The 23,544-nt window shown below is 53.0% G+C and overlaps 1 protein-coding gene across 1 annotated transcript in view; it reads right to left on the bottom strand.

Annotated features, from left to right (window-relative positions):
- Window positions 1–23,544, bottom strand: part of SRRM3 (serine/arginine repetitive matrix 3) — a 150,855-nt gene that overhangs the window by 51,099 nt on the left and 76,212 nt on the right. The window contains exon 3 of the mRNA XM_075073934.1: window positions 20,931–21,184. Coding sequence (XP_074930035.1) covers window positions 20,931–21,154 — 224 coding nt within the window. The 5' untranslated portion in view covers window positions 21,155–21,184. The remainder of the gene's footprint in view (window positions 1–20,930; window positions 21,185–23,544) is intronic.

Raw genomic sequence — 23,544 nt, 5'->3', positions numbered from 1 at the left:
AGAGAGCCACCGTTGGGTATTAACTCTGCCAGCTCTCCTTACCCCTTGGGGGCAGGACCTGGCTCTCCTGGGGTGGGAGTGCCTGGCTCTCCTGGGGGGGTGGGTGGGAAGTGCCCGGCTTCCACCCAGACTGGGCTAAGGGACCAGCTCCATACCCCTCCCCACACCCTGCACACTGCAGGCTCCTGGTAAGGGCCAGGCAGGACGCGCCCTCTCTCCGCTGTCCCCCACTCCCAGTGACTTCACGGAGGGCGTGTGGCCTAAATAAGGACCTCAGGGCTTGGGTCTGTGTTAAAGCAAAGGGGCCAGACCCTGAGCACAGATTCCCGACTCAGGGGAGTTCTGGGGTGGGCACAGAGCGTGACAGGGCACAGCCGGAGCAGGCTTGCTCTGGGCACCCTGGGCTGGAGGCGGGGGGGAGAACCCCTGCCGGCTGGGCAGTAACCTGCTCCGTGGCACAAAACTGATGGGAACTGTCAGAATGAAGGAGGAGAGGATGGACAGTTTCCTCCCCAAGGGCTCTGCCTGCTTGGAGAGAAGCAGAGAACAACAGACCCATCTCCTCCCTCCCCTGCACGCACGTGGCAAGCTAAGCGATATCGACCAGCTGGCAAAGGCAGCAGGAAGCTTGCCGGAGACCACAGCCCATGAGCAGCGGCTGGAGAAATGGCCTGTGCCAGCAGAGAGGCCTTAACTCAGGATTAACAACATGTGCGAGCTAGAAGACGAGGGAGAATCACTCCCTAAATGTCGGAGCCGGCAGCCTGGGGTGGCCTTGGCATCGTAGCGAAGGAAAACAAGACCAGGCTTTAATCGCCCAAGCCAAGTGACCGGAATAAACCAGCCCGATCCCTGGGGAGTTTTCACTCCCATCACCCTCATCCCTTTGTCCCTGGTAACCCCTGAGGCCCATATCTTCCTGGAGAGGCCCTGGCATGCCAATGCCAAGCTGTGCTAGGGCTGGCACCTTGCGCTGTTCCTGCCTGGCCTCCGAGTGCCACTGGCTGCCCCAGGCGGCTTTTGCCTCAGCCCCTGGAGGCAGGAGGCAGCCCACTTCTGCCTCCAGAGCACCACGTTGTGGCAGCACAAGGAGAGTGCAGGCCCTAGGAAAGGAAGCTCAACCCAGTAGTTAAGGTGTTTGCCTGGGACTTGTGAGACTCTGCCACAGACTGCCCGTGTGACCTTGGGTAAGTCACTTGGTCTCTCTGAGCCTCAGTTCCCCCTCTGAACAACTGCCCTGCCTCTGAGGGGTGTTATGAAGATAAATATGCTAGCGCCTGCGGTGTTCAGAAACCAGCGTGAGGGGACCATGCGAGCACCATGGATAGAAGGGCCCCAGGCCCCCAATTTGCAACTCACACGGGGAGGGCTATCCCTGCAATATCTGGGTACGGAGCTAGCCCCTGTGAGGGGCGTGCGGCTGCCGAAAGCAATGCTCATCCTTCCTCGTGGACAATGGGGCTTTGAACTGCGGAAACGGGAGGCATTAGGCCTACTAATGGACGAGTCAGATCTCAGCTGTCAGTGCTGTATGGGGGGGTTAAAAACACCACTATACATGTGCGTCCAAAACATCCTGTGTGACAGGGCACCTAGGAGCCATGGGTACAGACAGCTCATCCTGCCGTGCTGGGCCCCCTTGCTGGGGGTGACTGCTGGACACCCCACATGGGAGGAGCAGGCGGTGACATCCCTAGCTTGATGCGAATTGCTAGGGATGCAGACAGCCAAGTGCCTCTGCACCAGAGAGCGAGGCCCGACTCGCTGCCAGATGGTGGGGAGGATGTGTCTCCAGGGAAGAGCCCCTCCCTTGGGCAGAGGCAGCACAAACAGAGCTCGCTATGTCTGGCCTAAAGCCAATGGTGCAGAGAGCAAACTCTTGCCTGGGCCATCTGCCACTGACCTCATACTAAGCTGGCTCGGCTCCATCCACCTCCCAGCTTCACCGTCCCTCCCCCCAGTGGGCTTTACTGCCCAAAACAGACTAGGATTTGGTTTATTATTCACAATGACCAGCATCTATTTGGCACCCATCACCGTGGCATCCAGGCACCCACAGTGCTTCAGTGGAGATGATCCAGATCCCAGCTGGAGACACTAAATGCCCAGACGTGGTAGCTGCACTGAAGAGCTTTGCATCAGGAGCTAAGTAGCCAAGGACGGTGATGTTCATTATTCCCACAGTACAGATGGGAGACGAAGGCAAGGGGAAATTGTGTGACTTGGCCAAGGTCACCGACACTGCTGAGACCGGAACCCACAAGCTCCAAGTCTGGCCTGTGGATGGATTCACCCTGGAGCAGGGCCCTGGGCAAGGAGGTTCTTCATGGTTTGCTCCGTGAGGCAATCCCCTACTGCTTCCAGAAAGTGCCCAGGGACCTCTTGCCTGGAGACCTGCCCAAGACAGGCTGAGAGGTCCTCGGTGACAAATCCCATCCCAAGGATGGTTAATAATTGGATGGAAGGCAGGCAATCCCTTCAGCAAAGCCTCCGGCATCCCATGGTTCATCACCCTCTCCCCTCATGTCTCCGAGCCTCTGTGGCTACTCAGGGGCAACCTTGAAGCCATCTCAGACGTGCCACCCAGTTTGTTGATTTTACAGCCACCTCCTCAATTATTCTCCCCACAAGTGGCAAATGGAAACATGATTTCTCCGTCCCAGGCAGGGACGAGCTTAACGCAAGTCTGTGACTCGGACACAACCAATCGGTCCTGGAGCTGGCACCATCGGGCCACATCACAGGTAGGGAAGCCACAGCCGGAGAGCTGGGCAGGAACCAGATTGACTGTCTTGCAGGAAATTCTGTGACTTGGAAAATGCTTCTGTTCCACATGGAATGAATACGATTCTCCACTCCCCCAAACCCCCAAAATGTCCCCATGAAACGAAATTGTGAACAAAATTTTCGGTTGAATTGTTTCATTTTGATCAAACGGAAACATTCTGTGCTGATTTTGGCTTTTCAAAAGCACATGAACACGAGATTAGAGAAATTTGAAAACAAAGTTGTTTCAAATGCAAAAAACGTCAACGTTTCAACCCATTGAAAACTCCCCCACTCCCCTCATTTCCCTCCACCTGCCAGAAACAAAGTTTCATTAAAATAACACATTTCGGAGAAACAAATCGGCGTATTCCAGGGAGGTCATTTGCCATCTGGTAATTTCTTCCCAGCTGTACTTAACATCCCAGGGTCTGTGTGAGAGCCCTGGTCCCCCACAGTGAAATGCCACTGACTGGCACTGAGGTCATGTGACTTTCCTGCCAGACAGGTGGCATTAGAAGAGTGGAGGACTTTGAGCTGTTTGTGGGCCACCAGCTGGCATGAGCCACAGGTCACGCGCTCCATTCTGGAGCGGGGAACAGCGCCTTCTACCCCCTTTTACAGAACTTTCTCTGCCAGAGGGACTGAAAGGCACCAAACCAACAGCTCTGGGAGCTGGAGCTTTTGCTGCCCATGGAACAAGGCCAGCAGCTGTGAAAGTCTCCCATATACCCCCACGAATGTGCCATATGCCTGAACAGGAGTGACTGATTATGGGACGTTGGTGTCATTGACCTTCCTAATGACGCCACCAAGGGATCAAATCAGTGGCAGACGTGGGGGTGGTTTCAGGGACGTGGTTGTTAAGTGAGAGTTAAACAGTTTAAGGGGCTTAATTCATTCCTCCACACTGGGGTGGATTTCAGCCATTGCATATGAACTCAGATGGAGCAAGGAATCTGGAGCACTTAAGTAGGGGTGCTTGAGGAAGTTATCGCCCAAAGCAAGCAGGGGCTGGAGCGAGATTAGGCAGTGGCCCACTTGTCTGGAATAAGCCGGGAGAGGAAATCCCTCATTGGCTCATTCAGCTACTGAGTTCTGTCACCAATGTTCCTTTTGCCCTGTCGGGCTGTCCGCAGTATCATTCGATTTCACCCACATAGTCTTCATTTTCCTGGGACTGTCTTCTCAGGGTCAAATCCTGAGCTCTGAAGAGCACTTGCCACGAGTTCTGGCAGATCAACGTCCATCCCAGGATTCGGCCCTAAATGTGGAAGTTCTGTTAATTAGGAAATCAATTATTCTGATTAATCTAACTTCAAAAGCAGCACGGATGTGAAAAGCCAACGTGCTGAACCTGGACATCAGTCAGCACGGCTTTGAAGAGGAGGGTGGAGGTTCAGAGACATGGAAGATGTGCCTGCTACAGAGAGAGAGCCACGGACGTCTTAGCACAGAGCAGATGAGTGGCAATTTCTGAATCCAGCCGGATCCAATGGCTCATTTGAGGCCTAATGGTCTAAGCTCAGGACTGGAAAATCGGATGACTGGGCGTAGGTGCCGACTCCGTGGGTGCTCTGGGGCTGTAGCACCCATGGGGAAAAATTAGTGATACGTAAGGGAGCCTCTAGGAGAAGGAAGGAAGGTGGGTTTTTTGATCAGAATGAAAGCGAGGGAGCAGAGGGGCGCAGAGACATGGTGCAGGTCTCCTCAGAATGGGGGAGTGGGATGCTCCAGGATCTCTGAGGCCTCCAAAATTGCAGGTCTGGCCCTCAGCTGGTGCAGCTCTGCGTTGCCTGCACTGAAGTGAGCAGCGTTGTTCCACTGAAGTCAATGCAGCTACACTCATTTAGACCTGCTGAGGATTGGGCCCCGCATTGGTTAGCTCCAGTGGTTGGCTCCTGAAAACCAGGACAGCTGTTGCCTGCAATCCCCCTGTCCCACGTGGCCTTGCTGGCTCACCATTCTAGCTAATGTCACTGCTCGCAGCTACCCTTCCACACAGAGCAGGGAGACTCCAGAGAAGAGAGCTCTGCCGACCCCATCCAGTGTGAGGGATCCTGTTACCTGGCTGGGCCATGCAATGAGTTGGTGTCGTCTCTGTTACCATCTCTTGTCCTATAGTCCTTCTGGGCACCAAGACACAACAAGCGCTGGCTGGGTCAAGACATTGCTCTGATACAGCTACTGCGGAGATGGGCCAGCAGGGGGGCTGGCCCCTCCATGTAGAAAAGAGGAGCCGGTGGACCAGTCTGTGCTTCCCAAGGCAAGGTCCCCGCTGCAGGCTCTGGATCTCACCCCCAACCTCTTGGTCTAAGAGAGAGGTCTACGCTGCTGATCAGAGCACAAAGCCGGGAGCCTTCTGCATCCTAGTCTGGGCTCAGCCATAGGCTCCCTTGGACTGGCTTGCTCCGTGCCTCAGTTTCCCCATCTGCCAGTAGGGTTCCTGCCAGGGGTTGGGAGGATTAATTAGTGACAATGCTGCACAGCGCTATACAAATCCCCAGTGTCGTTATTAGCTCAGTGACCTGCATTCCTGTTGCTCATGGATCCACCATCATGGATCCACCACAAGCCCAGAAATCTCACCTTACTGCATCAGAGCCTTCATTAACTTAATCCTGGGTCCTGGCAATGGCTTCACCTGGGAGCTGCACCCAGTTGGCACAGGTGCGAATGACAAGCAGCGGAGAAGCAGGCCCACAGCTGGCCGAAGCTGCGGAGAGGGGAGTGCAAGGTCCTGTGGCAGCAGATGGTCTATGGAGAAGCGAGGAGGCTACGATGGCAAGGCACCACAACGCACGTGTTCCTGGTAGGTCTGAGTTCTGTGTGTACACATGGTGGGTCGGATACACCGCTGGCATAGCCCCATTGACTGCGCTTGCTTCCATGGAGCTTCCTCGGTTTGCACCAGCGCAGCTGAGCTGCACGCACGAGTGCCCCAGAGCGGCCAGGCTGCAGTTCATGGGAAATCCCAATAGGCAGGCCTCATCGGCACGAAGGAGTATCTCCCTAATCTTGGTGTGCGGCGCCAGCAAAGCAGGGTGGAGGCCGGGGAACACAGCAGACAAGGCCTTAGAAACCTTGGCAAAGAAGGGTTTGAATGGAACCGTAGCTAGGACGTCCCACACAGAGGCAGTAGGGACTAGAACTCCAACAGCCCAGGCTAGGGTTTGCCCCGCCATTAAAGCCCACCCTGAGCAATGTCGGTGAGTCAATCAGGGCTGGGACTCCCACAGGAGCAGGAATCACAGGGACCACGGGTGGGTGTGAATCGGTGGTGTGACCGATCAAGAGCAACAGGTGAGGACGTTGGCCCGTGGATGTCGATCAGTGGTTCGGCACAGGGCTGGGACTAAAAGCGGTGGCTCGGGGTGTAAGCCATGCAGGGGAGCCGAGGGTAGGTCAGGCAGGGCTGCGAGTGGGCCAGGTACCAGTTGTCAAGGCGGTGACTCGACGGGGGTGCAGTGAGTGATTGGGACAGGCCACTTCCACTCCCCGTCCAGCCATTGCTTGCGCTGCGTCTCTCTGCTCTGAAACACCAACGGGCTCTGGAAACTGCCTCTCTCCCTGTTCCCAGAGCCTGCACAACCAGCCCGACTGCACAAGCACAAGCAAGCTGGGTACAGAGCATTCAGTGGTGGAAGTTGATAAGGGTTGATGAATCGGGAGTGTCAGCTGATCAACAATACAGTCTGGGTGTACATTAGCCACGAGTGAAGTGAAGCGAGTGGGAACTGATGCTGTGAGCCACACGGGGGTGTAACCAGGAGTGCAAGCTGCTCAGGGGTGTAACTGGGGCAGAAGGGGGCCAGGTGTCATTTGCACAGGGGGTGTGATGCAGTGCAAAATCCCACCATCACCACCACCATTAGACCTGGTGGAAGTATCAGCCCTACCCTGAATCTTTAGCCACGGCAGGCTCCCTAGGCTGAGCATCAGGACACACGTCCCTCTCTAGCTGCCAGGGCGTCTGGGCTGGGCTGCAGCTGGCTGCCTATCCGAACCCCGATCCCTTATCATTGGCCCAGGACACGTCGGGTTGGCATGATCCCACCTGCCATTTCCACCTGCTGTCCTTCCACTGATGGCGCTGGATCTGCTTTGAAACATCGGGCTCCGGAAGCTGCCTCTACCTATTCCCAGAGCCTGCATAAATGTTCTCAATAAGCCGATTGCACATGCTGTGAATGCCGCTGCGCCGCACAGGCCATCCTGCATCTCAGAACCACTGTTGGACTTCAAAGAGCCGCTATCATCCCGGGGCGCCTGTGCCCAAGGGGGACCCAGAGGGGGGATGAGGCAGGAAAGCAAACAGCACAAAACGAAGGCTCATGCTGAAATTGGAGACAGCAAGGATAATGCAGACTGCAAACATGCTGCTCGACAAACATCCTCCCGGCTTCATGGGGACCGAAGAGGTGCCCAGCGGCTGTGTATGGGGGATCAGGGAGGTGTATGGGAGGGTGCGCTGGCTTGTGGGGCGATGGTGAGTCTGTGTGCAGGATACTGTGTTTGTGCGTATGGTGGGGGCGGGTAGGCTGGAGTGGTAGGTGTGGGTGGGTGCTGGGGATACAGCCTTGTCATCATCCCAAGGACAGCATTCTCTAAGCACAGCCATCTCCTCTTCCAAATCTAGGGGAACTCCGCACTGTGTCGGGTAGCTGCGGGGGCAGGTTCTCACTTGACCCGTGGGCCAGGCCTCAGCCCATGCAAGCTGCAGTGCCGTGGGCTGGGTCCTGGCAGAACCGCCTGCAACCCTTCCCCTTCCCAGATTTTCTGTGGCTATTTAATCTCCTGAAACTGTCTTTGAAAGTGTGAAATTCACAGAGCAACTCGGGAAAGAGGGCAAGGAATTAATATGAACGAGTTCATTTGCACCGAAATGGCCTCATTAGCATGCAAGCTGGTGACAGTTCCTGAAACCTGCTCATCATGTGGACCCCCCACCCCCAGTCCTAAAGACAGAGCCTCTCTATCTCTGCTGGGGAGAACCCCAGCCTCGCAGTGGACAAGTTTTAACAACCACCGGGGCCAGCCCTAGGCTTTGCCGAGGTATATACGAAGTCCCCTGGGTCTCCTGCAGAGGTTCCAACCCCCCTAGCCGGCAGCGCAGTGACATGAAGTGTGGGGATTTCATGGCCGGAAGCTGGGGGTCGTTAGTGGGTTTGCCACTACTGGGGGCAGGGAGCAGAGCAGGTGCCAGCGTGTCAGGGCCTGGCATAAAGGGGGTGGGGGTCAAGTGGGCCTGTCAGGAAGCTGCATCCCTGGACCAGTCTATTGTCCAACCAATCAATCCATTTAATGCGCTATCCTAGATCTCTCTCATCCCCATACACACTCAGCATCCATCCATCTATCCTTCCGTCCATCCATCCCCATACACACCCAGCATCCTTCCATCCCCATACACACCCAGCATCCATCCAGCTATCCTTCCGTCCATCCATCCCCATACACACCCAGCATCCATCCATCTATCCTTCCGTCCATCCATCCCCATACACACCCAGCATCCTTCCATCCCCATACACACCCAGCATCCATCCAGCTATCCTTCCGTCCATCCATCCCCATACACACCCAGCATCCATCCATCTATCCTTCTGTCCATCCATCCCCATACACACCCAGCATCCATCCATCCTTCCATCTCCATACACACCCAGCATCCATCCATCCCCATACACACCCAGCATCCATCCATCCTTCCATCCCCATACACACCCAGCATCCACCCATCCTTCCATCCCCATACACACCCAGCATCCACCCATCCTTCCATCCCCATATACACTCAGCATCCATCAATCTCCATACACACCCAGCATCCATCCATTCTTCCATCCCCATACACAACCATCTATGCATCTATCCTTCCATCCATCCATCCCCATACACACCCAGCATCCATCCATCCTTCCTTCCATCCATCCATCCCCCTACACACCCAGCATCCATCCGTCCATCCCCATACACACCCAGCATCCATCTATCCCCATACACACCCACCATCTACCTGTCCTTCCATCCATCCATCCCCATACACACCCACCATCCATCCATCCCCATACACACCCAGCATCCAGCCATCTATCCTTCCATCCCCATACACACCCAGCATCCAGCCATCTATCCTTCCATCCGTCCATCCCCATACACACCAACCATCCATCCATCCATCCTTCCATCCATCCCCATACACACAAACCACCCATCAATCCCCATACACATCCACCATCTATCCATCCATCCCCATAGATAGATGGTGGTTATGTATCTCTCCATCCCCATACACACCCAGGATCCATCCATCTATCCTTCCATCCATGCATCCCCAAACACACCCACCATCTATCTATCCCCATACACAGCCACCATCTACGTATCCATCCACACATACACCAAGCATCCATCCATCTATCCATCCATCCCAATACACACCCATTAACTATCTATCCATCCATGCCCATATACCCCCCTCTATCTCGCTTTCCATCACCATGGCATCTGGGCCCTTGATTTAAGGTTACTGATAGAAACCCCATGGAACTCAGTAGCTCAGCTTAGTTCTGACCCTAAGCTGGTTGATTTTGCAGGCCTTTTTCTTGGGGTTACTGTCTTCAATCCCAGCCATCCAGGGACGACTCAGGGGCCACAAGCAGAAAGTGACCCAAAGGTCTGCAACGCCTGAGCTCCCCACAACCCCCAACCAATGCCCCCCCAGCTCGGCGTGTGACACAACCCTAAGCAGATTACTCCTCCTGGAGAACCAGTTCCTGTTTGCAGGGCCTGATGTGCAGGGGTGCTGAGTGCCACATGATGCCAGCAGGCGTCAGGGGGAACGGTGGGTGCCCAGCACCTCTGAGAACCAGCCTGCACCAGAGTCAGTCCCAGCTACAGCTCGGGCCAGCTGCATGGGTAAGACTCACAGAGAAAGCAAAGGGGGGAGGTGGTTTGATTCAGAGCTGGAGCAAAGCTTTGGAGTCCAATGCAGGCGCCACGGTCCCCAGCACCCTCCTTCCCCCGTGCACCCAGCAACCTCCGCTCGAAGGTTCCAGATTCCTCACATAAAAACCGTCCCCGTCCCCCCAGGAGGCCACACTATGATTCAGCTGCTCTCTTCATTAGGCCAAGCGCTTCACGCTTCTTCTGCCTGTCGCCCCTAGATTAAAGAGCCCTTTTGTAGCCAGAATTTTCTCCCCCCAAAGTCAAGTCACCTCTGGAGCTCCCTTTTCACAAACCCAGCAGATCGAGCTCTTTAAGTCACTAGCTGTGAGGCCTTTCCTCCAGCCCCCTGAGCTATCTGTGGGGCTCTCCTCTGCACTCTCCCCAGTTTTTCAATGTCCTTAGAAAAATGTGGCACCCACGAGGGCTGGATCAGTTGCCCCATCTCACCTGTGCTGCATACAGAGGTAACGTCCCCTCCCGGCTCACTACTCCCCTCTATGCACTGCTGGGTGGCAGGCTGGCAGCCTGAGGCTGTGGGCCAGGAAAGCTGCAGTCGGTTATCGAGCCCCTAGGGAGATTCAGTGGAAATGAGGCTCAGAGAGGCCTGGGCATGATGAGAAATTGCCAGGATGAGAGTTGCCAGGTGTCCAGTTTTTTTACCAGAATGCCCAGGCAAAAAGGGACCCTGGTGGCTCCAGTCAGCACCACTGACCAGGCCATTAAAAGTCTGGCTGGTGGGGCAGACAGGCTTCCTACCTGGCTCCGCGCGGCTCCCCAGAAGCGACGAAATGTCCTTAGGCTCCTATGGGCTCCTAAGTGGAGGCGCGGCCAGGTGGGCTCCACGTGCTGCCCCCACCCCAAGCACCAGCTCTGCATCTCCCATTGGCCAGGAACCGCAGCCAATGAGAGCTGCAGGGGTGGTGCCTGTGGGTGGAGGCAGTGTGCACTGTGCAGAGCCATATGGCTGTCTCTCTGCCTAGGAGCCAAGGGACATGTTGCTGCTTGCGGGGAGCCCCCTGAGGTAAGCGCCGCCCCACTTCCGCTCCCCCTGAACCCCTAATTTCCAGCCCCACTCTGACCCCCTTGGCTCCACCCCCAGCCCGGAGCCTCATCCCCGGCACCACCCCAGAACCTGCACCCGCAGCTGGAGCCCGCACCCCAGCCCTCCCCCATCCTAGTGAAAATGAGTGAATGAGTGAGGGTGGGGGAAAGCAAGTCACGGGGGGGGATGAAGTGGGGGCAGGGCTTTGGAGAAGGGGTGGGCAGGGGGCAGAGCAAGGGTGTTTGGTTTTGTGCAATTAGAACGTTGGCAACCCTAGTCAGGACTAGGGGGATTTAGCTCGTTAAGGAGAAGAGCTAGAAAGGTCTTGACGCAGGCAGGGAAAATGATTGAGGGCCTCATGCAAGTTGATCAGTACCTCCTCTCTGCATTGCTCTGGAACAGGGGTTCTCAAACTTTTGTACTGCTGACCCCTTTCACAATCAAGTAGGGGCATTGGCAACACCTTCATTTTCCTCTGCAGCATTGGGCACAAGCAGGGCCTGGATTACAAATCAGCTAGACCAACAAGCTGATCCATTGTGTAAACCCCTACCCGGGCCATCACACCCTAATTCCTTCCCCAACACAAGTAAGGCAAACTTCGTCCCGGGTCTAACCCCCACTGAGGTCAATGAAATTAGCCCAGGAGGACTCTGGCCCATGCTAGCTCAAGGGTGGGACAGGAGTGCTGGCCTTTTGTGGACATAATCTGGAGTCATCTCTGTAGGTTGTGCATGGTGCTAGGAAAGGCCGTAGCACAACAAGGAGGAAGAACGACACAATGGTTAGGTCACAGACCTGCGTTCAAATCCCTGCAGACTCCCCATGTGACCTTGGTCAAGTCACTTAACCTCAGTTCCCCATCTCTAAAGTGGAGATAAAGCCCTGCTCTGCCTCACAGGTTAGGGATTTTACAGACTGTGAGGCACTCAGATATTGCTGTACGGGGGCCATGTAAGTACCTGGATAGATCCCTGTTCAGTGCATGGTTGTTTGCTGACTGGTGTCAGAAATAATACGGAGGCAGCAAATGTGGCAACTCCCGAGTTGCTCAGGGTTTTGAAGCAGGCAATGGAGAAGCAGGAACAAACACGTTGTTGGGGGTGGGCTGTCCCCAGAGACACAGTTAATTCAGATCTTCCAGGCTTTGGCTTTTATTGACGGGATGCTGAAGAGTGGGATTGTAGAAGCTGGGTCTCCAGCCCTTTCGATAGAGCCTTCTGGGACTCAGCAGAACCGAGCTCAGGTCCTTCTTCTCTCTCTGACTTCTGGCTCGTTCTTTGCCTCAATCATCCAACTGGAAAGCAGAGGCAATGATCCTTCTTTCCTCTAACCTTCTTGTGTATTTCAGTTCTAAGCCCTGCGGGTCAGGGCCCGTATCTCACTCACAATGGGGCCACGCTCCGAGGCTGGGGGCGTCTAGGGTCCTCATGCAGGACACATAATGAATGATATTCCCTCAATCTGTGGCTAGGTCTTGAGTGAACAGGTCACAACTGCATCCTACACAGCTAAGGATGCCGGCTTCTAAAAGCAAATTGCATCTGGTTGGTGACAGATCTTCTGTGACTAAATTGCTTGGTAACATAAAAAGCGGAGCGGGGACTCAGATGCTCAGTTGCCCCCTTGAATGGGGTTTCCACCTCCTGTTAGTTCCATCTCTGGGCTGCCACTCTTCTATATACTTACAGACTGGCCTGTTGACCATTTAATGGACAGTGACTGAGCTTTTCCTGGAGTATTTTGTGCCTCTCTCAAGTGGATCTTTTCCACTGGGGCTGAAAGTTTCTTGTTTCCCTTTCCAAATTATTAAGCGTGTTAAATGCGAAACGTCGACCAGAGGGAAGGCAGCACGGTTAAAAACAAAGCCAGGAAATGCAGAAAAGAGATGCAGAGGGGAATGTGCAGTGTTTACACACACTTCGATACTATAGGCCAGATTTTCCAAAGGACTCTGGGCCAGATCAAAGGTATTTAGGCACCTAACTTCCACTGATTTGAGGGGTCCGAGCCTCTGGGCCTTGGGTGCATCTGGGTGCTGAGTCCTTTGGAAAATCTGACCTTATGTGTCCCACGGGGACTTGTGGGGTGCTGAGCAGTGTTTAAAATCAGGCCCTTATTTTGGTACCTAAATGGGAGTTATGCTCTGCTACAAATCTGTCCGTGTGGGTGCTGAGATATGTTCATCTCGTCCTGGTTCAGATTGAGGAAAGAATACTATGACAGATGGGTATGCATGAAACACCAGAGAGAGGCAGAGAGAGGTTATGTTTCGTATTCCTTTTTGTGGGTGTGCACGCTAACGTTTTCTGTTCATTCATTATTATTCTAGTCGAGCCCAGTAACAACAATGCCTAGCTCTTACATAGCAGTTTCACCAGTAACTCTCAAACCACTGGGGAAACTGAGGCATGAAGGGTCAGAAGCGATTTGTCTAAGGTGACCCAGCAGAGCTGAGGCTAGAATCCAGGTTGCCTGAGTCCCACTCCAGGGCTCTATCCCACTAAACCACACAGCCTCTAGGAACCCAACACAAGGATCAGGGCCTTCGTAGGTACTGCACAGCAAAGAAACAAACCAACAAAAAAATACACTCCCTGCCTTGGAGATCTTTTGCAGTGCTGAATCTGCTTCATAAAATATACTTCACTCTCATAGAGAAATCTCCACCCATGGATTTCAAAGCACTGAACAGAACAAAGACAGCCTCATTATCCTCATTTTGCAGCTGGGGAAACCAAGACGCAGCTTGGTTAAGTGTCTGGCCTGACAAAATGCAAAAGCCCAGAAAACACCCCTGACTGGGCGCCGATCTAAACAAGAAAACGGATACAGCCAAGCGTTTCTCTAGGGGACAGTCTTGCCCTGGCAGGGAGATGGACTGACTGAACAAGTCCCGCTTCTAAGGTCTGTGATGCTATGCTATATACCAGTAGGACACACCTTGTTAGATCTGAGAGGATATAAAGAGCTGAAAGCTCTTTGCATTTCATCGCAGGAGACAATCTCCCACTTGTCTGTAGCCCCCAAAGTCTGGAGTCCAGGGGAATGTCTTCAATCCACCTCTCAGGACGCTGAGGTTACAGGTAGAGACCTGTGCTGGCAGCTGTATCGCTATGGTCCAAAATCAGCCCCCAGTGGTCAGTGAAGATAATCCCGTCTGTATCTCCGCTTCCCTCCTCCATCCTTTGAAGGTGACCTCTGCAAATCTTCTGACCGGTTTCTCCCAGCTGTAGCTACATGCACTGAACAGCAACATGGCTGGGCATTTCAGCACATTGTCAGCTAAACAGGACCTGCCAAATAACACACCAATGGGCACCCTTGCAAATCCCGCACAGTCAATTGGGCCCCGTGAAGTGATTTGGGCAAGAAGAGGCACACAGGCAGGAGAACCACAGACTTCCCAGCTGTAACCTGAAGCTTCTCGAAATGCAGTTGCTGGCAAAGGCAGAAGTACAGAGCGTGAAACACCTTTCAGAGTCAGAACACGCTTGTCAGTTTCGATTCAGGAAGCCCCTTGCCCAAAGAGAAATGGCAATTGGCTAGTGCTTAGGTGCCAGTCACGCTGCCCTCCCTTTGCCGTTCAAAGCTAAAATTCAGATCATCAAAAAAGCAATTTAGAAAAACTCCAAAGCAAATTTCTCAGCCAGTCTCTGTCGCTCACAAAACCACGAACGCTGGAAGCTATAGGGCTGGTTCTGCTTTTTGCAATACTGCTTGCTTGGTGCTGAGACAATCTATTGATTCAAAGAACAGGCCCCAGGGTCTATTGCAGGGTTTTATTTCGCCGTTCATCCCCATGCCATCCGGGTGCCTGTGTTCCAATAAGGATAAACATACACAGGTCAACTTTTCATTCAAGATCTAACAGGGTCCCTGTAGCGAGTGCCAGTTATGGGAGAGCCACAGAGTACACCTACAGTGCAATCCGCAGCATGACTGGGGTGTGTGGAGATACCCCAAGCTAGCTTTAATCGGGCTAGCTCCAACAGCAGCAGCGAAGCTGTGGCATGAGTGCCGCTGTGAATTCACTGCTCCTGTTAGTGGTGCTAGCTAGACCAAAACTAGTTTGGGTTTGTCTACACATGCTCCATTCACACCTCTGACTGCACTGGAGACAAACCCCCAGACTGATTTAGGGGTAGTTGGTCAGGGTTTTAGGTTGACAGCCTGGTATCCACCCCTAGGTCATCAAAGGTTTTGAACCCATGATATTTACTGGGGAACAAGTGATCCAGGAATAGTTTCGTTTTTTATAAAGGTTGTTAAAAGCTCTCAAACAAACATAAAAATATCTAGAAAACATCTCTCCAGAGCTGAGCTGTTATTAACACTGCTACATTCAAAGGATCAAAGCAAAATCAAACAAATTAGTCTCAGTATTGGATTGCAGCTGAATCATCCAATTAGTACTAAAAATAATCAATCCTTATATAAATTCTAACGAGTCTACGGAGGCAGCTCTCCATGCAGTTCTAGATCCCAAAGCTCAACATCAACCGCCAAATACAACTCCCCCAAAAATAAGGACTGAGAAACCCCTTGGCACAACTTGTTACTCATAGGCCACTTTCCATCAGTAGATTTCAAAGTGCATTACAAAAGGAGATCAATGTCATTATCCCTGTTTTACAGGTGGGGAAACTGAGGCACAGAACTGTGATGTGACTTGCCGAAGGTCACCCAAAGGGCTAGTGGCAGAGCCAGAAATAGAAGCCAGGTCTTCTGAATGGCAGACCACACCCCCTCCTGCAACAAAGCCAGCTGATTAAACGCTCACTGATCAGCGACATGCAAATAAAATCAAATTTATGTCATCAGCGTGACCATCTCCACTTTCTTCTCCACTAATCGAGCCAGAGACATATGTTCTTAGGCTTCCTGGAAGAAAGGTGATTACTGTGATATTTCTATGCTGGACTTGGACTACAGGGCCAAGAGCTTATCTTTCGAAATCTACATCTCGATGGAGATATGCTACTTGAAAGATCATCAAGATGAACCTACTTAAAATAAAAGAAACTGGGACACACATGCCAGGCTAGGTCCAGATGGGCTGTCCCCAAGCCATGCCACAGTGGAAGTGCATTGGATCTCCTGGGCCAGGCTCTGAGCCACGGGGAGAGGCAAGTAACAAGAATCTCTCTAGAGAGACAAGCTGGGATGTAATTCTGACCATGGTGGGTGGATCACTAGGTCCAGGCAGAAGCTGTCACAGTAGAGAAGAGAGGGGACCTAGCTGGAATGAACATCCAGGGAAGTTTCTACTGGGCAGCTGGACACAGACAGACCCTGTGGTTCTCTCTGGCTCTGCTGGCCACAGCCAGTGCTGCCTAGTGACACCACGCTGCATCTTCCCGAGGCTGCTGCTTAGTCACTCCATGCAAGAAATGAGCAAAGAGGGGAAGGGAACAAAACATCTAGGGGGGAAAGAGCAGGGAAGAGGTTTGGACGTGGGTTCGGGTTTTAGACGGAGCTTGAGTTCTGACGTGACCACAGCAAGAATCGCGCCTTGCTGCTGCAGGGACGTTTTGGCTGAAGAGGGCAGAAATTTCACATGATCTACTGACCTGGCAAGATTCCTGCCATCTCCCGCTGCAAAGGCACCCCTCCTTCAGATCTGACCTAGACCCACAAGTATGGGAACCCAGATCCCAGACACCAACCCTGCCCTATTCTCCAACACTCAGGGGACTGGGGAGAGTCGGTTTGAGGTTCCTTTTTGGCCCCATCAGTACAATAGCCGCAATGTATGTACCACACACAGACAGCCCCCTACTTCCAGCCAAGCAGCTGCATCTGGCGCAAGGACCAGAGTTGGTCGTATAGCCAGAGAGACACATTTTTAACTGAACCACTTGAAAAAACTACCAATCCATGAAGTTACATTTCAGAGGGAAAAAAACATCTTTTAAAACGAGGTAGCAGCAGCATTTGAACCATGCACTTGCCATGTGAAAAAAAGCAAGTGTCTCTACCCCTTGAGCTAAAGGTCCATTAGCTTGTAGCAGTAGTAGGCTCTTATAGTTTTACGCTGACCAACCACTAGAGCGCAACAAAGCCCCACCCTGTGCTAGTGGCGGTTACGTGAATTCACACCCCTTTTGTTAACCTAAACGGAATTGGTTCCAAGGCCCCAAAGGCTACTGGGTTCTCCCCAGCCCCAGAACCAGCCTGGGTTCAAGGGATTGCGATGATGAACAAACATGGCTTGATGCATGACAGGAAGGAGCTCAGATGACTAGCATGGTAGAAGTTTCCCTCTCACCTCTGCTGCTATTTCTTGTTACAGCCCTAATGCTGCAGAGGCAGACAACACAAGCCAGGCCAGGGCTGGGGGTGACAAGGGCAGGTGAGCCCAGAGCGGCGAATCACACCCAACGTTTGCCTTGGCTGCTGAGTGTGAAATCCAATCTCGCCCTGTGCTCCGAGCATGTCACGTGCCTGCCACCACCCCCCCCCTGGAGGCCAGGGAATAATTGAAAAACTCAATAATTTATCAGCTACTTTCACCAAGAGCGGCGGTAAACAAAGCAAGCAAAGAAATACCCTCTCCCGTCTCCACCGTAAACCAAGCCATGGAGCATTCAGCTGCCGCTCCGCCGCTTTATTTTCTCTGCAGCCTCTTTCCCAAGCCCTGCGAACTACAGGAGGAGGTCAGGGTTTCAAAGCAGTGTTTGGCTGTGGAGCAGTGCAGGGCCCCCCAGTTATATATCGAAGGCCGGGCACATATCAGGCCCGGCCCAGCATCAGCCACTGTGGTGATGCACTGAGCAGGAGCAGAGCTGACAGGGGCTCTGGGGGACGTCCTCCTGGAGAGATTCAGGGCTTGGGGAGTTGGACACAGTTAGATCACTTAGATTCGAATCTATGCTTAGCTCCCTTCTACGAGATCTCACGTTAAACACCACTGCAGGATCTAACCAAGAATGTGGCCAGATCAGGTTTCAAACAGGGTTTCTAGTGCAAATCCCTACTTAGGTGGTGAAACCAGGCTAGAAACGAGTTTAGCCAGCAGATCGGAATCGCTGCTGTGGTGATTGGAGAGCAGAATGTTGTCCCCTGCTGAAGGCTCAAGGACTTCTCTTGGCAGAGATACACTTTGCAATATAAACCCACACAACGCACCACCCCATTGTGTACCCAGCTCCGGTACTGATGTGCTTGTCCCTTAATATCCACATGCCACAATCTTTGCTGCATTTAGCCTCACAGCACCCAGGAGAAGCAAGGCGAGGCTATTACCCACATGGTACAGACAGGGAAACAGAGCCACAGAGAGACGACATGACTTACCCAGTCTGTGTCTGAGAAGAGAGTTGCACTCAGGTCTAGGTTCTTGCAAGCAAACAACCAAACCACAGAACTATCCTTCCACACATGGAGGATCGGTCCACCAGTGGCTATTAGCCAGGCTGGACAGGGATGCTGTCCCTGGCCTCTGTTTGCCAGAAGCTGGGAATGGGCGACGGGATGGATCACTTGATGATCACCTGTTCTGTTCATTCCCTCTGGGGCACCTGGCATTGGCCACTCTCGGCAGACAGGAGACTGGGCTAGATGGACCCTTGGTCTGACCCAGTCTGGCTGTTCTTATGTTCTGGTCAATGACTCACTCACAGCACAGGTAACCCTCAATCCTTCTTCACTTCAAACCTGTGTCACTCCTGCAGCACTGACTTGCTAACCTGAACCTTGTCAAAGGCACTGTGAGCACTGGGTGTCAACATGGATCAAAGCCCAGTTTTCTGAAGAGATTAGGGCCAAATATCCATGTGCTCAGTGCCCACTCACTCCCACATGCACCTTCTCTTGAAAATTTGGATCCTACGCGCATGAGGTGTTTGGCCTTTGCTCTCGGCAAGACTTTCTGAGAAAGGCGCCTCCTCCTCTCCGCCCAAGAAAAGCGAGAAGAAAATTTTAGCAAACAGAGAAAACATGCATTTCTATACCCCCGACTCTCAAAAATACCTTCAGGCATCCCAGAGGGCCTTTGCACGGACACTGAGGACTCCCATCCATATGGAGAATTTAACCCGGACAGGGAACAATTGGGGCTGAAATATGTATAATTAGACAGTGGAACTCATTGTCACTGGATGCGGCTCAGGCCAAGAACATAGGAAGAATCAAAGAGGGATGGGATATGTATATGGATAACAAGAATATCTGGAGTTATAACGGTTAATGTTAATACATTTTTGGAAGGGATCTTAACCTTCCTGCATCAGGCCTTAAACCAATGCCTAATTAGGATGAGACTTTCATGAGGGGCAGATATCTGCTCTGGTAGGGTTTCCTGCACCTCTCTCTGAGGCATCTGGTGATAGGTGCTGTCTAAGAGAAGATCCTGGACAAGCGGATCATGGGTGTGATCCAGTCTGGAGTTTCCTGTGTCCCTAATTGAAATATGATCACCAAGCTCCTTTCCCAATGCAAACCATATGCTCCAGCTTGCCCAGAGCCCTAACCCTAACTCAGTCTGCTGGGCATTTCCTCTGGATTCATTCCTGTGGCTGAACATTGCCAGGATTCTCCAGGCCCATCTATGCCCTGATCAAAGATACACCCTGCGCCACCGTGCTCCCAGCCAGTGAACCTGGCATGGGGCCGGGCTTGCTACAAAGCTCTCTGGACCAGCCTTTGGCGATGGAAAGATGGAGACAGCCTCTCTCCATGTGTGAATGCCCCAGACTGGCAGCACCAGACAGCTCTGGGTGTTGTCAGTGCAGATGACATTGTGCCTCCCTACCCAGCTGGAGAAATGCCTACGGTGGGAAGCTGTCAGAAAAGGCTGGGAGAAAATGACAGAGATGGAAAAGAAGGATCATGTGTGGAAGAGGCAGATTGTTCCCCTGAGATCAGACAGAGAGAAGGTATTCAGAACCAGGAGGCAGCCACTTAGCCACTTTGTAGCTTTTGAGCAGGACAGAAAAACACAAACACGTTACATTTTGGGCTAACGGTGCATCTCACTGCCCCTCTGCTTATCTGCCTGTCTCTGATCGTACCCTACAGTGCACCCACCTGCCTGGGCTCAGTAACATCTGGCCCCAAAAAACTTTGGGACAGATCCCCTGAGGGCGCAGAGCAGCCTGGCAGTCTGGACGGAGGAAGAAAGAACGGAGAAGAGACCCACGCGCTAGTCATCTCGGTGGCAGCATTCTGGGTGAGATGGGTCTGATTCCTATGTTCCCGAGAGAACATGATGTGCTCTGAGAGGTGCACGAGCAGATCTGGCAGCGCTGGGGTGGACCGTGGATCTGCCAGGACCTCTGGTTTGGTAGCAGCAGCTTAGCCTTGGTGCTTTCCCAGTCTTACACCCCATACAGGAGAGAACCCACCGCAGGAACCACCCTGCACTCCAGCCTCTCCTTTGCTTCCTCTGACTGATCACTGGAGTGTCAGCATGGTCTGCACAAACGGGCACGAGGCTGGGAGATACTGAGTGCGACTCCTGGCTCTCTGTGCTCTTGGGCTGTCACTTTGGCCCAGGTCCTGGGGCTCCTAACTTCCACTGAAATCCACAGGCGTTAGGTATCTAAGCCCTTTGAGGAGCTGTCAGGTAACACAGAGCTGGAGTGAGGCAATGACCAATGTTTCCAACCAGAGGAGCCACAGCTTAGTCTCCAAAATCCATATTTAGCCACAGATTTCAGAAGTGCCTCTGGGAGGTAGGCACACAAGCCCCACTCAGGTCAAAAGGACCTTTACTCCTAACTCACCTCGGCACTTTTGTAAAACCCACCTACATTCAGCCACAGGGGCCTTCCTTGAAGCCCCTGTTTTTGATCCTTTGGGGCCAACGTCTGTCGAGCACTGGGGATGTATAAAGCACTAGACAGCTGCCTCCTGCCCTCAGGCTGTAACATGAGCAGCTCTGGCCTAGACTGCAGCTTGGCGAGTGGTGAAGAAATCCAGCATGGTCTAGTGGATTGAATATGGGGCTGGAGCCAGGGATTCCCAGGCACTGCCCTGCTGTGGGTGAGGACGGTCAATGGCCTACTCCGGGGTGTGATGTACTGGGTTGCAGGTGGCCTGGCTCTGATGGCCTCTTAGGAGAGCAGTGTGCCTAGACCAGAGTGTATGGCGTGGGCTTTGCTAGAGGAGAAATGGTCCCCCTTGCCACACTCAGGAAAGCCTCCTCCTCCAGAAGGACATCACTCACCCTTGTTCCTCCATCATCTCCTGCAGCTCCATGCACTTCAGCTCCACCCGTCGCTTCCGCTCGTGATCCAGGATCTCCCGGTGAGCCTTTTTCACCAGGCTGGGTTCCACCAGCCGTACCTCCTCCTCCGGCTTGTGCCAGGTGCCGGAGGCACCGGGCTGGGGAAAACCATTGGCCGCCTCCTGAGGGGAAGGCATCTTGGCCCCGTTATTATATAGGGCCATCCCAGCGTGCGCCCTCCGACTCCACAGCCCCTGTAAGGGATAGAAACAAATTCATGGTAAGTCATTTCCAGCTTCCCTATCCCCAACCAGGAGGGAGAAAAAAAAAATACAGCTGAGCACTAAGCCACTCTGCTAAATTAATACTGACAGCTTAATGGGGGACGAGCTGTTCTAATCTGCTTCTCAGCACATCGGGGACGCAGGCCGGCAGCCAGGCAGGGCAGTTGCTGTTAAATCAGAGAGAGAAGGAGATTCTAATCCAGGAGGGGTCCTGGAGCCATGGGGATATAAATGAAAGGGCAGTGCACAGTGGGCACAGATCCCATGTCACCCAGCAATAAAAGCATCACGTGAAAGACCCTCCTTCAACACGGGATCCCATCCCTGGACCAACTGCAGCAAGGTCCAGCTTGGTTGGCTTTAGAAAGTGGGACCCTACTCAGCAAAGAGACTGTAGAAATAGCATCTGGGTTCGTCGTGTCAACAGGATTTCCAGCTCAAACCTGATCAGTTTACTAGCAAATGCCTGGGATCTGAAAGTCAAGCTGGGTTTTCTTTCTTGCGCATCACCACCAGTAATAAAGGTTCTGCTGGCCAAACCATGCCGTTGGTGACATCTGTGCAACCCCACTGTCAACCTATTTGCGCTGGATCACAACTCTGCAGCCGCCACCCCCACATCTAAAACCAGCATTCCCTAGAACTTAGCAAACAATTCTGCTGCTGATACACCAGGAGGGCCAACAGGAATGAAATGTAGCCACAATCCATTTGGGTTTCTAAAGCCAGCAGATCCAAGTGACACACACAAGGAAGCAGGGCTGTAGAACTAGGAGGTGTCATTTAATAGAGCCCCTTGTTAGAGGAGAGCTGCATTTCAAATAGCACCACAAGACCATAGTCACCTACCCCTGGGAAATCTAAGGAGACCTGGCCCAGCTGGGATTCAAATCTGTATTCACAGTAAGGCGACCCACGTGCTTCTCGTTGTAGCCAGACTTACAATGCAGCTCTTCTGTCTCCCTGTAGAGGCTGGACCATGCATAGAGCTGTGTGAATCTGTTACTGCCTAAGAGCTACAGAGCTGGTTATTAAGATCACACAGTAACGGCTCACGCTTTTAAAGCCAGACGTCTCAGGTTCAGTGCTCACAGACAGCCAGAGCAGGAGGTTGCTTACACACCAGTCAGTCATCCCCTCTGGTAGTGGTAGCATTCGACCTGCTTCAGAACCTCTTTCCCTCATCTTAATTTGATCCTGGAGTTTGGCCACTGGCTTCAAGGGAAGCCAGATTCAGCCATCTTCGAGAGCTTTTATACAATTCTACCTCCCTCACCCAAGACATGCAACTTGAGAAGAGATCTCTCTGCCCTGCTGCACTGAGCCATTTCTTTTGATTCCCTGGCTGTAGCAAAGCAAGTGGGTCATCTTTTTGAACTGGATTATTTCATTAAACACAAGCTCAAGCCAGGCATTTTGCACAAGTCTAGGAGGTTCTATGATGGCCACATTGAAGCCTCACCGCAGGAAAATCCCAGCTGAGCTCCTCAGCTAATGATAAAGGTTTGAGAGAGCTGGGCGTGCTGGGAGGAAAGCCACAGCTACCTGCTACCTGAGACAATGATTAGGTACCGATTGCGAATTACCAGGCACAGTGCAGCCTCCCATATCCCTAGAGCCTGTAGATGAAATCTGGCTACTGCGTGTCTCTTAGAAAGTAGGTTATGAAATTAAGCACAAAACTTAATTATTCATATCAGGTGCCCATTGCAAAAAGCCTTGGGGGTTCAGTTTGCTTGGCTTAGAATAAAGGCAGGAACATCCCCCCAGTACAGGGAGCAAGTACCCCGTAGCCCCCTGCAGCCTCCCCATCTTTAGAGGACAGAGACCAGGAAATCTGCTGAGCAATCTCAGTGCGTGAGTTCCAGAGCTGGGACAAAGAGGCTCCCCTATGGCCTAGAGTGCGGCAGTCTGGTTTGCCCGTCTGCCTTGTTGCAGCAATGCATTGTGGGACAACCGAGGGCGCTGGCCTGGAACACCTTAGTGTCATGAGACGAATGTCTGGCCCAGTCAGGCAGACGCATCAACGGCTCTTGCTGCTGAGTCCTGAGCACCCGGGAGCAGAGACGAGCCCAGAACAAGCCCAGACTTGTGGCTCACCGCTGAGGGGGTGGCTACAGCTAGTGCCAGTCTGCCAGGGAGGGGCTCTGCCAGGCCACCGCCCCTTTGCCTCATCCGAGGGGGAGTTTCAGCAGCGCCCTGCACCTGTCTAACCCTGCCCCCGCGGACGTCAAGGATAAACCCCCGCAGCACTGAAACCCCCACTGACTTCAATGGCCATGGACTTCTCTCCCCCCAAGGCGAATGGCTCTTCTCCTCCAGAGCCCAAC

This window comes from Chelonoidis abingdonii, chromosome 20, assembly GCF_003597395.2.
Source record: "Chelonoidis abingdonii isolate Lonesome George chromosome 20, CheloAbing_2.0, whole genome shotgun sequence".
NCBI classification, from domain to species: Eukaryota; Metazoa; Chordata; order Testudines; family Testudinidae; genus Chelonoidis; species Chelonoidis abingdonii.
The sequence above is the reverse complement of the archived record's forward strand: the minus strand, read 5'-3'. Positions and strand labels throughout refer to the sequence as shown.